General features: G+C 46.2%; 1 protein-coding gene across 1 annotated transcript; it reads right to left on the bottom strand.

The window, feature by feature from the left end:
• Positions 1 to 7,647: 7,647 nt before the first annotated feature.
• Positions 7,648 to 8,456, bottom strand: LOC145814354 (uncharacterized). The gene is made up of 2 exons (XM_082911043.1): positions 7,889 to 8,456; positions 7,648 to 7,808 (listed from the first exon to the last, which is right to left on the bottom strand). The coding sequence occupies exons 1-2, from the start codon at positions 8,291 to 8,293 to the stop codon at positions 7,662 to 7,664; spliced, it is 552 nt and encodes a 183-aa protein (XP_082767169.1). The 5' UTR covers positions 8,294 to 8,456; the 3' UTR covers positions 7,648 to 7,661.
• Positions 8,457 to 15,002: the final 6,546 nt, after the last annotated feature.

Consider the following 15,002-nt stretch of genomic DNA (forward strand, 5'->3'; position numbering starts at 1 on the left):
GTTAAACTTCATTATCTGCGTAGACCGCATGTTCATGATCAATTTTGTTGACTGCGTAGACCGCATGCTCCACTTACATGTTTGTATTTCCACAGCATTGTCGTGCTCCCCACTTGCTTTGCGCTGTCACGCATTTCGAGTACAGCATATTTGCATTGTCATGCATGTTGCTAACCGTATTGCACCTGTTAAGTTTGTTTTCTTTGCAGGCACGATATTGTATGTACGGTTCATTTGAAGCTGGTGCAACCAGACGAGCCGCACAGGTATTGTATCTCCCGAGTGAGACGTATTGAGAATTCCATAATTCTCTTACATCCTTTCTGCATTGTAGTGTAGTTTGGTATGCTAGCTTAAAATTGTCGCATGTTTGCTTCATTACAGCTTTCTTTGCATGATCATAAGTTATGCTCGGCTCTGTGCATTGTCTTGCATTTTGCCCCTGCCTCCGGGCGCATACCTTATTTGTCTTGTATGCTTGTCTAAGTCTTCGGCCTTGTCAAAAATGGGTCGTCTCTGGGCTTTGACATTCACTCCCGTCATTGTTATGACTTTCGAGCTCTGTCAAAGAGGGGCAACTGTAGACACCCCATTTTTGACCGTCCTCAAGACTTGGACGTCACCGTTTGAACACTCGGTGATTATCCTTGTTTGTGTTCGTTTGGAGTTCCCGGAGGCCTCGGGTCGCGCGCCTTGTCTCAAGATCTCCGAACTTGACCATTTAGTGTCTGGTTTTGCACCAAACACTTGCATCTTGCCTTTGAGAGGCAGGGTAGGGCTTGTAGACCATCCCTACCCATCACCGGCAGTGGCTAGATGCCACCGGCTGGTTTTTGCTGCCACCGGCAATATAGTTTGCCGGCCGGCACTATTTGTTGCCGGTCAGCACTTTTTTGTGCCGGTCGGCACTCTTTTTGGCCAAGATGACATTTTTGGCCGGCCGATTGCTGTTCATCTACTTTTGCAGATATTTTTAGACAGCTGTATTGCTTTTGCTCCCCTCCATACACGTGTATGGAGGGATCTCCCTCTTGCAAAGCTTGTCTTGTAAGCTTTACAAGAGGCATATAGAGAGGGTCTCTCTCTAAGGCAAAAAGAGGAGGGCTTTAGACATTTTAGGGAGAGAAAATACAGAGAGAAGCTCTGGTTTTCTAGGGTTAGGGTTAGACATACACTCTCTATCTCTCTTTCCCTCTTATTTGCACACTAGGTGTTTTGTGTCTCACTATTGCACACAAACACCTAGTGTTTCACCTTCCTCTTGGAGCTGAGGTTCTAAAGAGTGTGTTTTGAGATTTTGGTGTTGGATTCAAGCCAAAGGAGGCCATTGGAGCACCATTGTTGAAGAGGACTACAAGGGTGAGAAACTAGTCCCTTTTTCTCCCATTTTTGCATTGATTTTTCACCTGTCTTAGAGCTGTTTTTGTGATTATTGTATAACATAGAAAAGTTCGGTTTTTAAGCCCTCTTTATTGTTTATTAAGAGTGTTTTGTTGTTTGAGGGGTGTTGACCACCCTTAGGCCTCAAAAGGCCTCATTTTGAGCCATTTTGTGCTAGCTCCGGGATTTTGGTGTTGAGGTCTCTTCACGACTGAAATCTTGAGGGATTTCAGTGGTGAAGATGATGCTTTGAAGTCCCAAGAAGGAGAGGGCCACACCCTCTCCTTGTTGTCCTTGAAAAGGACCTATCTTGGCCTCTTAAGGAAGCCTATGCTTGAGTGTGTGTTGAGCATATTTGGTTTGTTTTTCATGCTTATATATCCATGATATAACATGATTTCAAGTTGGTTTTGGAACTTCATGCATGTTTAGCATAGTTGCCATGTAATGCCTTATTTGTGCCTTAACATGTTCTAGGTTGTTAGCCTTTGTTGGAGCATGTTTTAGGCTTGCATTTGTGAAGATTATGTGCTTATTTTGCCATGTTTTAGCTCTGTCCATAATCGTTTGGGTTGATCTTTGCATGCATTATATAGCTCCTTTGTATTTGGGCTTGTTGGCCTTGAGTATGTGCATGTGTAGCATGCCATCTTTGCATTGTTTTGATGATTTGGAATCATCCTACATGCCATTTCAGTCCCATTTCCATGCTTGTTTGATTGCCTTGCATGTCTCTTTAATGCTTTGAAAGCATGTGTTGCAATGCTCCATGTTTTGGCCATGGTGTATGTCTTTGTATTTGGGCCATTTAGATGCCATCTAAAGAGTCCTTTAGCTTTGTTTTAATGTGCTATAAACCTGTTTTTGGTCGCTTAATGCATGCCTTGTTTGGTCTTGTTAAGTGTAGCTCAATGCCACTTTGATTTGCTTTGAACATTTAGGCCTTTTGGTGCATGCTTGGCTTGATTTGTTGCTTAGTTTGGCATCATGTATTAGCATGATTTTAGAGCTTATAATGCATGCTAATTGCTCTTGTTTATCCCTTTCAAGTGTGCTTGAATGTTGCTTGATTTGTGCCCAAGTGTAGGCCTTCCATCATGTGTATGTGTGCATGTGTTTTGGCTTCTTGTTTTGGTCATTATGGCCACTGTTTTAGGCCTTATTAGAGCTGCCTAATTCATGTATAAGTCCATCTTGCCATCCATTTGCATTGCCATATGTATGCTTGCATGATTGCATAAGTGTTTTGCCATGCCATGTTGCATCCTTAGCTTGTACGCCTAGGTTGCATTGCATCTTGCATGCATGCCTTGTCCCTTGAATTGGTGATAGGAATAGGGCCTAAGTTGTTTGATTGGTTTGCATGCATTTGAAATCAAAGTTGCATACTTGGTTCTTTGGGCCATCATGCATGGAAATGCGTGATTGGTGGTCCGAGAACCGAGGCACATGTCCCTTTGAGTCATTACAATGATAAGAGACATGGTTGGTGCATACATGCTTTGAATTGTGCTGCCATGCCTTGTTTTGCCCTCTGTTGCTGTGAGTTGCAGGTCCATCAGACTTTTTTTGCCGACCGGCAGTGTAATGTGCCAACCGGCACCATTTTCTCTGCCGACAGCTTCAATTTTGTGCCGATGGCCATACCACACTGCCGGTGGAAATCTCAATCAGCCGGTGGTGATCCTCTCTGTCCAAGGGATCAGTCTTGAGGCTTTGACAGTCTCCAGAGGAGGAAAGGAAGGAAAACAGAGGCAGCTTGCGCATGGCGGCACGCTTCTCGAGGCATTTTCCTACTTTAATTAATTTATTTAATTTGTTAATTAAATTAGTTAATTTGTAATATTAATTAGCTTGCGTAGTTAATTAATTTGTAATATTTATTCAGTCCCTCCGAGCGAGGGAAAACCTGTAATAAGTGTGCGTGAGTGTGTGTATGTCTTCCAACCTCACGTCTTTCTTCCCTTTTATTTACCTGCTTATGATGGTAGATTAGGGCACGTTTAATTTAGCATACCTTATGCTATGCATGCGTGCATCCATGCATTCGTATTACATGCATTAGGCTCGGTACATCACGCTAACTGCATCAGTACTTCAATTCCGAACTGAATACGTGATAATTGTGCATTTTCACATGACATGTTTAGGATAGCCGAGCCTATTCTAGCAATATTTTGTATGCGATGCATTAGGCACTTAACATGGACTTGGATCATGCATGTTTGCTAACAAGTTCTTTGTTTTGGCACGGAGTACTATGTAAGTATTTCCGCTTTAACATATCACATGAGTGTGAATATTGCCATGACAGCATGCTTAACATGTGGCTAGATGCTTATGTGTTAAACTGTTTTGAATGCCTGTGGGTGAAGGCTGGATTGTTTGAGTTGGAAAAACTCGTTGAAATCCGCATTTTAGCCTACTTGCGAGTAGCAAATCCAAAGCATTTTTAAAACAAACGGATATGCAATGTTTATTCCCAAAATTAGGCAATCTAGTCTATACTTGTTTGCTGTGCGCATAACATAGTAATTCTAGGCTAATAATCGGAATAAGAACACGTAAAGTTTTCAAAAACGAATATCGCGGTTAGTAGAGGCCGGTCTTCGGACCGGGCGAAAGGGGGTGCTCATAGCTGACCTTCCCCGATCGTACCCAAGCTCCCGAGCCGAGACAACTCCGGTGATGACGGACATGTGGCCTTCGGCACCGAGTCAGGGTTTCCTAAATTTCCCATTTCAAAAATATTTAGGTGGCGACTCTATATCTGGCAAAGCAGTCCATGTTTGGCACTACTTTTTCAAAAATTTGTTTCTCAAAACGATTTGCCAGATTTGGACTCTTTGGTTCAGATTAAGAACCGTGACAAAAATCGAGTCTGAACTGTAGCAGCGAGGTCCCCCCCGCGGGCTTGTCTACACACAAAAAATTAGAAAATATAAAAACTGAGCTCGCAAGGTTGAAAACCCGCAAAGGGCGGCCTTGGCAAAAATTAGAGCGCAAAAAGAGAGTGAAAATACTCGAGTGAACCTCGGCCTGAACTACGTAAGGCTTGATTCCCATCTTTGGGATACGTAGGCAACTTCACCTTGAAGTTCAGCCATAAACTTTTCCCCGATCAACTTTGTCCATTTTGATCATCTCAGTCATCTTTATCCATCAGCATTTATCGTGATCTCCGGTACAGTGCTGTTCAAACTAGGGGCAACTTTCCGTTGCCGCGACGGTGCAAAGTTACTCAGACTAGGGGCAACTTTCCGTTGCTATGAAGTGCCGCATTGTTCTTCAGACTAGGGGCAACTTTCCAGTTGCAGGGATCTGGGGTTGTGCATCTCAGTGACAGATCTTCGGCGTGTCCAGTTCTGATCCACATCGAAAATAGTTTTGAAAAGTTTTAATAAAAGTTGACTTTGTTCAAATTAATCTTTTTACGACTAAGACTATTTTTGGACCCTAAGCGGAACATTTTCAGTACCATAACCTTCAATTTCATTGATTTCAAAATAGAGTTCTCCTGCTCTTGCATTACAATCGAGGTTGCTTTTTTTGGTACATTCATAAAGAAAACTTGAAATTGCTAAATTAGCAATAAATTTGGGGCATAGTTGAGTCAAGTATCTCGACGTCCCCTCCCAGAGTTGGACGAAGCATCTGATGCCAAGCTAGGCCCGACCTGTGCCTCCTCATTGAGCCAATCCAAGCACTCATCGGACAAAGTCCAACTGAAAGTAGAAGCAGGGGCCAGGAGCTCTCTAGTCCTCCATGCTGTGGCATATCGGGCAAGCTGTGCACCCCGGATCGGGAAAGCGGCTGGGTACTCAATCCCCTCCGGTGGGCAGGTCTGATCATGACCAAACTGACGCAGGAACCGGAACGGAAAATAGAATACGCAGTGGGTTAGACCAATCAATTGGATCCCAATCAGCCGGGACATACTATAGCTCATTGCCGGGAGGTTGAGCCAAGGGCAACGCCAAGCAATGCCGTCTGTGGACAAATTGCACATCCAATCGAACCACCACCTTTTGTCAAGAGCATTGACTAGGCGCTGCCGAAAGAAGTAGCCTCGAGCTGAATAGGCCGGGCAAGAGTCCACAACCTGCAACTTGTCCATTAACCATACCTAGGGGAGGGATGGAAAATGAGAGAATAAAGAACAGAGAGATGTACGATGAGAAAAAAAAGTAAGACAAGGGTTTTGCGAAAAAAAAAAAAAAAAACCGAGCCTGAGGGTCGAGTGATGTGAGCAAATATATATGTAAGGTTGGGTGGGAAACATTACCTGTAGCAGTAGTGGACTCCCAGCAAACCTAGTCGCCTCCCGGCGATAGACAGAATCTAAGCCCATCAGTGTCTCGGCCAAGGTCATGGAAATACAGCTCTTTCCTTCTCTCAAACCTTGGGCGACTTCAATCAGGCGAATGCTAGCCCCGTCGAAGCCCGAGGAAAGCAGAAAGTGAGACAACAAACATAAGCAGAGGGCGTGTTGCTGGAAACCCTGCCAATAATGGTTGCTGCGGTCACTGGCGTCGGAAAAACGATGGATCAAGCCGAGGATGTCCAGTTCCCCACTGCAGATCAGAGATCGAGCATCATGCGCCATGAGCCCACACATCCGCCCTAAAGCCTGGGCGTGGCCAAAACGGAGCTGAGGCAAGATCACTTCAGAGCATTCAGACTTCATCAAAACCTGAAAATCTTCGAAAGTGGGACACATCACTTGGCCGCCAAAGCTAAAAACATGCGTCACTGGATTCCAGAACCTTGCCGCGGCATGGAGAAAAGGAAGCTGTAGCGGAGTACGGCTCAGCGTGAATAGTGCATTCAAGCCGAAACCCTGGAAATTCAGCTTTTCCGAGCCATCTAGAGAAGAGATCCAAGATGTGACATTTTCTGCGAGAAACGCCTCCATCTTTGTCTAAAACTAAGATGAAATGAATGTTCCCGAAGTTAAGGCTTTTATAGAAGGAAAAACACTATTCACGGGGACACATGTCAAAAACCCGGTGGTTGCAGGACTGAGTGGCCAGCCGGCCACCTTTTCTGGCTGGCCAGCCATTTACTTTTTACAAAACTGGCCGGCCAGCTGTCTCTCTCCACAAAAATGGCCGGCCGGCTCCCAAAGGTGGCCGGCAATGCTGCAGTGTATCCCCTTGGCCCTGTTTTACCCTTTGAGGAAAGTTTCAAGCATTTCCATGTAACGGGAGAGTCAAAGGCCTTCATTTCGGATGCGTTCCGGTGCCCAGATCGTCAGAAGTACACTCTGTTGTTGTTGAGTTTTGTTTATCGAGTTGTTGTTTTGCTTATCGAGTTGTTTGTCGAGCGAACGTGTTTCGTGTTTTTGAGCCATTGTTCTCTGTTTAAACAATCTTCGTTTAAAGTCTTGTTTATTTGCGTTGTCAACGTTGTTGCATTTTGCTTATCGAGTTGTAAACTTCCTAAGGTCCTGTTATATCTTAGTAAGTTGAGTTGCTTAGTTTGTTGCGTCGGTTCACTACCTGACTTGGTGATTACACAATGCACATTCCCATTCAATTTCATTTTTGTGCGAAATAAATTGATGCGATACGATGCTAAAAGTTTAAAATACAAACACCTTTTCAAAAGCTATTTCATTCCATCATGCTTTACAACGAACAAAGGTACAAGTTTTACAAAAAATAAAACTGCCTAACAATGTGCAAAGTGCTACAAACTATTAGCAAAAAGAAAAATAAAGCAGGAAACAGTGGCATCAATGTCCTCGGGAACGGGAATGAGAAGCACTCCTCATCCTCTTCTGCGGGACAACCTCTGCGCCATCATCATCATCTGGGTCGGAGCTGTCATCCTCAGGATCCCCCTCAGCCTCACCTCTGTTCCCCGAACCAAAACCGGAGCCCCCCTCCTCAGCAGATGTCTCTGACTGACGGTCGGTAGCCTCCTCCTCCTCCTTAGCATCCTCCTCCTTCTCATCAGGCTCCACCTCTACAACGTGAGCCCTGCGTCTGTGGACAGGCCCTCCTCGAGCTCCCCGAAAAGGCCTAGATGGCCCGGCTCCTCGGGAAGGCCGAGATGGCCCCACCCCCTGAAAAGGCCCGGGTGGCCTGGCCTGCGGCTGACCGGACCATGAAGGCATCTGAAAACAAAGAGTTCAATTCAAATACATCAGTCCAAATATATACATCAGATGCAGATACAAGCAAAGGCTACGTGAAGTGGGTGCATGTAAATGCAGTGTCCAAGTGGGGTGTGTGTCAGATGTGCTCTACACAAGTAGTCTATCGATGCAGTAGAAATCAGCATGTCATCAGAAGTATGATAAATGCCAGAAAACTGAAGGGTACCTGAATGCCTGCGACAGACAACTGTGCCTCCCTACGCAGGACCATGCCCTCGAGTGTGGCCACCAGTCCAACCACCTCCTCCATGTACGCTCGCGGTGGCTGCAAATATGAGCTCATAATCATCAGTGAACAAAAAAGTCTAAACATCTGAATGATGAATGAAAAACAGTGGAGCATACCAGCGGTGAGTCAGGATCAATGGCGTATCGATCACTGGGCATCGGAGGCTCTAGCGGAATCGGAGTCGGGGAGATAGCTCCATACTGCCACGCCATCAACTCAGTAGGCATATCTGGCCATCCAGGATGAGGATAAGCCGACGGAGTCGGAGGAACCGGTCTACTCCCACCTCTAGATGTACCAGCCCTGCTAGTAGAAGGGGCATCTGCAGCCCGAGCCCGAGCCTGGCCCGAGGATGACATACCGGCAGGCCTCATCATCGGGATACGAGCTCCCGTCAATGGAGGCATCAAGTATATGTGACGGTAAGTGGTGTAGTCCCCCTCCTCAATATATAGTAAAGCATCACTACCCAGCATGGCGCCGACTACCTCCGAGTAAGAGAGCCTGTCAGCAGTCCGCATGCTGACTGGGGGGACTGCGGGAGGATCCTGAGAAAGATACCCCCATACCTGGCGCAGAAAGCGTTCCCCCAGGAACCATGCCCTGCCAACCGGCCCTTCAAGCAGGACCCTATACTGGGAGATGTCCGACCCTCCGGTATACTGAAGTCGGAGACCGTCACCCAGGGACACCCAGGGCTGCCATGTGATCTGCGGATGATAAATGCATAAACCAATCAGAAATCAAGAATATACAGAGCAAATCAAAGATGAAAATGAAAGGAACTGAAAGTTCTAAAGTACCTCTGAATGTCGCACAGTGTCAAAGTACTGTCGCAAGTAAAGGAGGGTCTCTCGGGGTCTCGGCCGGTGCGGGCCCTCGAACACCAGTGAATATGGGGTCATGGGAACCCCTGCCACCTCCAACTCTGGGGCTAATGCTGGGAAGTATACATAGACCCATAGCTGAGAAAAGCAGTGCAGAATGTAAGTACGAAATGCTGAGAGCAAAATACAGACTGTAAAAGTGCGCTGTGTGTGCAATGTACAAGTAATGAAGAGCAGAAATGTAAATAAAGAGGACAGAAAAGTACCTCCCAGGATCTCCAGTAGCCGCCAAGTAAATCGCCCCGCCCACGGGAGGTCGCTCTCATATAAAAGTAAAGGGTAGCCAGGCCGGCGCCACCCCAGTCATATCGATGGACATGTGATAGGTCAACCAGAGCGCTCAGCAGATATAACCCGACTGTGTTCCCTCTATCGGCGAACAGGGTAGTCCCGAAGAGGAACATAAGGAAACCACGAGCGTACTGCTCCGTCTCGTCGGGAGTCTCAGGCACCATCTCCGCCCGCCGGAAGTGGGAAGAGAACCAAGTGTATCGGACTCTCCCAGAAACCCTATCAACAGGCGGGCGAGCCCCCAATAGATACATCCAAGTGGCCTCCCACTCGCACATATCCTCATCATAGGGGATGGGCCAACCTCCTATGTCTAAGCCAGTCAACACAGCGAAGTCTAGGGGCGTCATGATCATGTCTCCAGTGGCAGAGAAATGAAAGGAGTTGGTGGTGTCCCACCATCTCTCTACCAAGGCTGCCATCAGTGTCCTCCTGGCAGGACAACGTGACAACCCGACGCAGAAGGGCCCGAACCCTGCCAAGTCTACTAAGTCTCGGACACCCTCCGGGAGCTCAGCGTACCAGTCCCACACGATGGTGGAACCATACCCCCGCACACTGCGGGAACCAACCTGCATTCAGAATGAATACATGTGTCAATAATGAAATGAATGGGCTGTGTGCCAATGAGATGAAATGGGCTGTGTGCCGATGAGATGAAATGGGCTGTGTGCCAATGAGATGAAATGGGCTGTGTGCCCATGAGATGAATGGGCTGTGTGCCAATGAGATGAAATGGGCTGTATGCCGATGAAGTGAAATAAGCTACATGCAAATTCTAATCTGGGCTGCGTGTTCAGAAAATTTGAAGTTTGGGCTGCGTGTTCAACTTTCTATCAGTGTGGGCTGCATGTTCACTATTTAATCTGGGCTGCGTGTTCAGAAAATTTGAAGTTTGGGCTGCGTGTTCAACTTTCTATCAGTGTGGGCTGCGTGTTCACTATTTAATCTGGGCTGCGTGTTCAGAAAATTTGAAGTTTGGGCTGCGTGTTCAACTTTCTATCAGTGTGGGCTGCGTGTTCACTATTTAATCTGGGCTGCGTGTTCAGAAAATTTGAAGTTTGGGCTGCGTGTTCAACTTTCTATCAGTGTGGGCTGCGTGTTCACTATTTAATCTGGGCTGCGTGTTCAGAAAATTTGAAGTTTGGGCTGCGTGTTCAACTTTCTATCAGTGTGGGCTGCGTGTTCACTATTTAATCTGGGCAGCGTGTTCAGAAAATTTGAAGTTTGGGCTGCGTGTTCAACTTTCTATCAGTGTGGGCTGCGTGTTCACTATTTAATCTGGGCTGCGTGTTCAGAAAATTTGAAGTTTGGGCTGCGTGTTCAACTTTCTATCAGTGTGGGCTGCGCGTTCACTATTTAATCTGGGCTGCGTGTTCAGAAAATTTGAAGTTTGGGCTGCGTGTTCAACTTTCTATCAGTGTGGGCTGCGCGTTCACTATTTAATCTGGGCTGCGTGTTCAGAAAATTTGAAGTTTGGGCTGCGTGTTCAACCTTCAATCAGTGTGGGCTGCGTGTTCACTATTTAACTGGGCTGTGTGTTCAGAAAATTTAAAGTGTGGGCTGTGTGTTCACTTTCGAATTTGGGCTGTGTGTTCGACAAATCGGTGTTTGAGCCGTGTGTTCGCCTCTTAACTAATGTGTACTGTGCGTTCACAATTAATTAATGAGCCAAGTGTTCAGAAATTCGAGTGTTGAAACTACATGTTCAGGATGCAAGCAAAGTACTATGTCATATGCTAAACTGCGTGTTCAAGCATGGCAAAGGTGCGAAATGTACGAAAAATATAGAAAATGACGTAAATACCTCTCGGGCCTCATGAGAGAGATGATGCTCCGGCTCTCGGAGAAGCAGATCCCCGGGTGCTCGCTCGTCAAAGCTAGTGAAGTGACGGAAGACGGCGCGCGGAAGAACATGTGCTGGCGGGTTGTACCTCCCGGGAATAAAAGGTCGGGTCCTCGGGGGTAGGGTCATGGGATCAAAATCATCTCCGGCACCTGGAAAACCTCCGCCGTGGGGAGAATTACCCGCCATTTTCAGAAGATCTGCAAAGGGAGCAAAAATGAGCAAAATGAGCCGAAATTGAAAAAAGTCAACAAAAGTCAACTCTCGGGAAATAAAAATTCAACAAAAGTCAACTCCCGAGAAAATCTTCCAAATGTTGAGACAAACTTACCTCAAGTGGCGAAAATGCGAAAAGAAGCTCCGAAACCGAAATTTAATCGCTTCAAAGTGCTTGAAACCGAATATTTTTGCGAAAACAATTTGCACGGGGCGTTGGAAAACGCGTATGGAACTCAGATCTGGAGAAGAAAGTGTTGTAGGAGGCAAGAAAGGAAGGGATCTCGGCTGCCTTATATAGGCTCAAGGTCTTGGTTGAAGGAGCATAAAGAAAGGGGGTGAAAAGACCAAACTACCCTCGGATTTGGGCATATGGCCGGCCGGCCCTCTTTTCTAGCCGGCCAGCCATTTCCTTTTTGGAAAACTGGCCGGCCAGCCATTTGCTTTTTGGAAAACCGGTTGGCCACCTCCCCTTGGGAAGATAAACGGCCGGCCATGTCCCCCACATGCCCACCTAGCTCCCTGAAAATTTTGAGGAAGATTGGAGTTCCCGGGACCTGAAAAAGTTCAAGAAAAGTACACTTCCGGTCGCGAAATTGCTCCGTCGGAACTTCGGCTTCAAGATCTGACATGTGTCTCATCATCATTCATCAAAATCAAAGTGTATCCTTTTTGAATGAGTTGTAACCTTTCAGGGAAGCGGATCGGAGGCCGTGATCAAGTCGCCTTCGCCGAAACGCGCATTTCCATACTCGTTACTTCATGACAAACGGGCACCCTGATTCATGCTCATTTCGCACTACCATGCACATAACTTGCATTCTCATGAGCATACCTGCATTAACGTGCACATTTCTTGATATTGGCATACCTCTATGCTTGGGCATGCGTTGTCATGCATGTTCCACTCTTGCACTGCGATGCATTCAGTTGCCGGCACTGCGTGTGTCAAACTTCCAGAATCACATTAAATATATGTTGGTAGCATATTGTACTTGTTGCAATTTCTCTCTTTTGCAGGCACGATATTATATGTACGGTTCAATTGAGGCTGGTGCGACCAGACGAATCGCGCAGGTATCGTATCTTCTCCGTGTGAGATGTGGCGGGGATTGAATAATCCTCCGCATTCTTAACTGCATGAAATGTAGTTGTTGCTTTGCATTCTTGCTTAAAACTGTTGCATCTATTTGCGAATATTTGCCTCATTACAGCTTGCTGCATGTGCATGATCATTGAATTATGTTTGGCTTCTTGCATATCATTTGCATTTTGCCCCCTGCCTGCGGGCATGCCTGCGGGCACATCTTTGTTTATCTTGCCTGTTTGTCTAAGTCTTCGGCCTTGTCAAAAATGGGTCGTCTCTGGGCTTTGACATTCACTCCCGTCACTTGTGACTTCCGAGTTCTGTCAAAGAGGGGCAACTGTAGACACCCCATTTTTGACCGACCTTAAGACTCAGACGTCACCGATTGAGCGCTTGGTGATGTTGCATAATGTGCTTGTTCAGAAGTTTCAGAGTCACGGCCGTGAGCCCTACCTCCGGACTTCTGAACCCTCTTTTGTACTTCGCCTCGGTTTGCGAACCAGGCTCGATTTTCTTTGTTTCTTTTCCTGAGGGAAGGGAGAGGTCCCGTAGACTATCTCTCAATGTCCGTAGGCTACACTTGGTGGCCGTAGGCCATTTTTCCCATTTCGGAGTCCGGTTTCCGGTTTTCGGAGCCGTCAAGCCGTGTGCCTCGGTTCGGGACCGCCTAACCATCTCCGTTTGTTCTGACTTTTGGCATACTTCCGTTATACTCCCTTTTGAAGGACACTGGGGTCTGAGAAACCCACTTCGTGGCCGAATGCCACTTTCGGTGCTTAACAGCCCATTTTCGGGACCTCGAACTGCGCGTTTTGGTCCCCGAGCATTCGTTTTGCAACAGTTTTCGTTCATTTTTGGCAGGTACCTCTGTTTTATCACCGGGGAGGTCACTGAAGGGTGGGAGGCCAGCAATTGTTGAAGCAACCAGTTATACATCCTCCGACGCCCTCCGGCGCCCGTTTTTCACACTTCCGGGCTAATGTTGAACACCTTGGGCCCACATTCTTGAACTTTGAACCACATATTTGTGATGTACACACATGGGAGGACCCTAAAAGTTGGTGGCCGGCCATTAATGTTACTTGACCCTTTTGACCCCCTCCTTCCGGGCTAATGTTGAACACCTTAGGCCCACATTCTTGAACTTTGAACCACATATTTGTGATGTACACACAAGGGAGGACCCTAAAAGTTGGTGGCCGGCCAGTAATTCCACCTGACCCTTTTGAACCCCTCTTTCCGAGCTAATGTTGAACCCCTTGGACCCACTTTCTTGGACTTCTAACCACAGGGTTGTGTTGTACACAGATAGGAGGACACCATCAGTTGGTGGCCGGCCACTAAATCTGCTTGACCCTTTTGACCCCTAGCCGGCCGGCTAGGGGGTGTGGCCGGCCGGCCACCTGGAGCAAAAGTAACTGGCCGGCCGAGTTCCTTGCACTGTGCACTTTACAGCTGTGGAGCTTTATCCCCCAGAAAATATCTTTATCCGGGGGATATTTTGTGGGGGAAAGTTGCTCTCCTTTTCCCCCACCTTTACACCCCCTTTTTGGCCCTTATAACCAGCTGGTGGCTTCACTTGTAGGGGTTGGGAAAATTGTTCTTCAAGCTTCCATACACAAATCCCTTTCTATACCTCTCATTTCCTTGAAAATTCCTAAGTCCCTAAGCACCATTTCTTCTACACCACCAAACTCTACCATCACCACTTCATTTCCAGCAACAAGGAAGGCTTCTCAAAGGCTAAAGGAGCTGCAAATTGATCCAAGAAGCAACAAAAGCTTTGATCTTCAAGGGTGAGTAACACTTCTCCTCTTTTGACCCTTTTTCTTGATCCATTTGTAAGCCCCATATGCTTTTTGTTTCAAGCTCCGGCCCTAACTGAAAGGGGCCCTCTTTTGAGCTCATTTTCACTTTTTATTAAGGGCTCAACCCTGTTTGAGCCCTCCATGATGCACTTGCTTCATTGATCCTCTTATATGTCATAATCTTGGATGCTCTTTTTGGCCCATGATTAATCTGTTTTTGAGCATGTTGTAAACTGATATTAGGCTTATTTTGAGCCCCTCTTCAAAATTGAAGAAGGGCTCAACACCATTTGGGACTTCCATATTGTACTTACCTTTATACTCCTCTTTTATTCCCCATTCTTGCATGCAATGGCAGCCTACCATGATTTTGTTTTTGGCCATTTTACAGTTCTGAAAAAGTGCTTATTTTGGTCCATTCTTCATGTTTCATTTAGGTCCTTTCATGGTTTGGGATCTCCATATGCCACTTCATGTTATATCTCTCTTTTATTCCCCATTCTTGCATGTTTTGTTAGCCTACCATGCTTTTGTTTTTGGCCATTTTACAGGCCTAGAGATGGCCTTATTTTGTCCTATACTTCATGTTTCATTAACATTTTTTTTCTGTTTGGTGATTATTTTGTATACTTCATGTTATAGCACCTTTTGAGCCTCAATCTTGGGCTTTTTTTTAGCATGTTTGTATATTGATTCGAGGCTTGCCATATACTGTGAACATTCATATTTTTGGTCCCTCTTCAATGTTGTAGAAGGGAATTTTTCATTTTGGATTTTGCTTATATCACTTGCTTCATTACCCCTCTCTTGGCCCCTATTCTTGCATGCCATTTTTGCCCTACTTATGCTTGCTGTTTGGCCATGTTTATAACTGTGAAAGTGCATTTTTTGGGACTGCCTAGCTTCTGTCTTTGCATTTCATGTCCATATTGTGCATGTTTGGCATAGCTATAGGCCATTTCGGGTGCCTAAATTCGCATTTCGAGACTATTTCATGCATTTCGTGTCATTTCGCCTCATTTCGGGACTGTTTTCCCCATATTTTAGTGCTGAAATTCCATTAGAATGATTTCTATCCATTTCATGTCATTTCAT

Source organism: Camellia sinensis, unplaced genomic scaffold, assembly GCF_055761805.1.
Source record: "Camellia sinensis isolate YWXY unplaced genomic scaffold, ASM5576180v1 Unanchor1, whole genome shotgun sequence".
Lineage (NCBI taxonomy): Eukaryota > Viridiplantae > Streptophyta > Magnoliopsida > Ericales > Theaceae > Camellia > Camellia sinensis.

Coding starts and splice junctions, on each gene's coding strand:
- LOC145814354 (XM_082911043.1), bottom strand. CDS start 8,293: ATGCGGACTGCTGACAGGCTCTCTTACTCGGAGGTAGTCGGCGCCATG. Junction 7,809..7,888: donor TTGATCCTGACTCACCGCTG/GTATGCTCCACT, acceptor TCATATTTGCAG/CCACCGCGAGCGTACATGGA.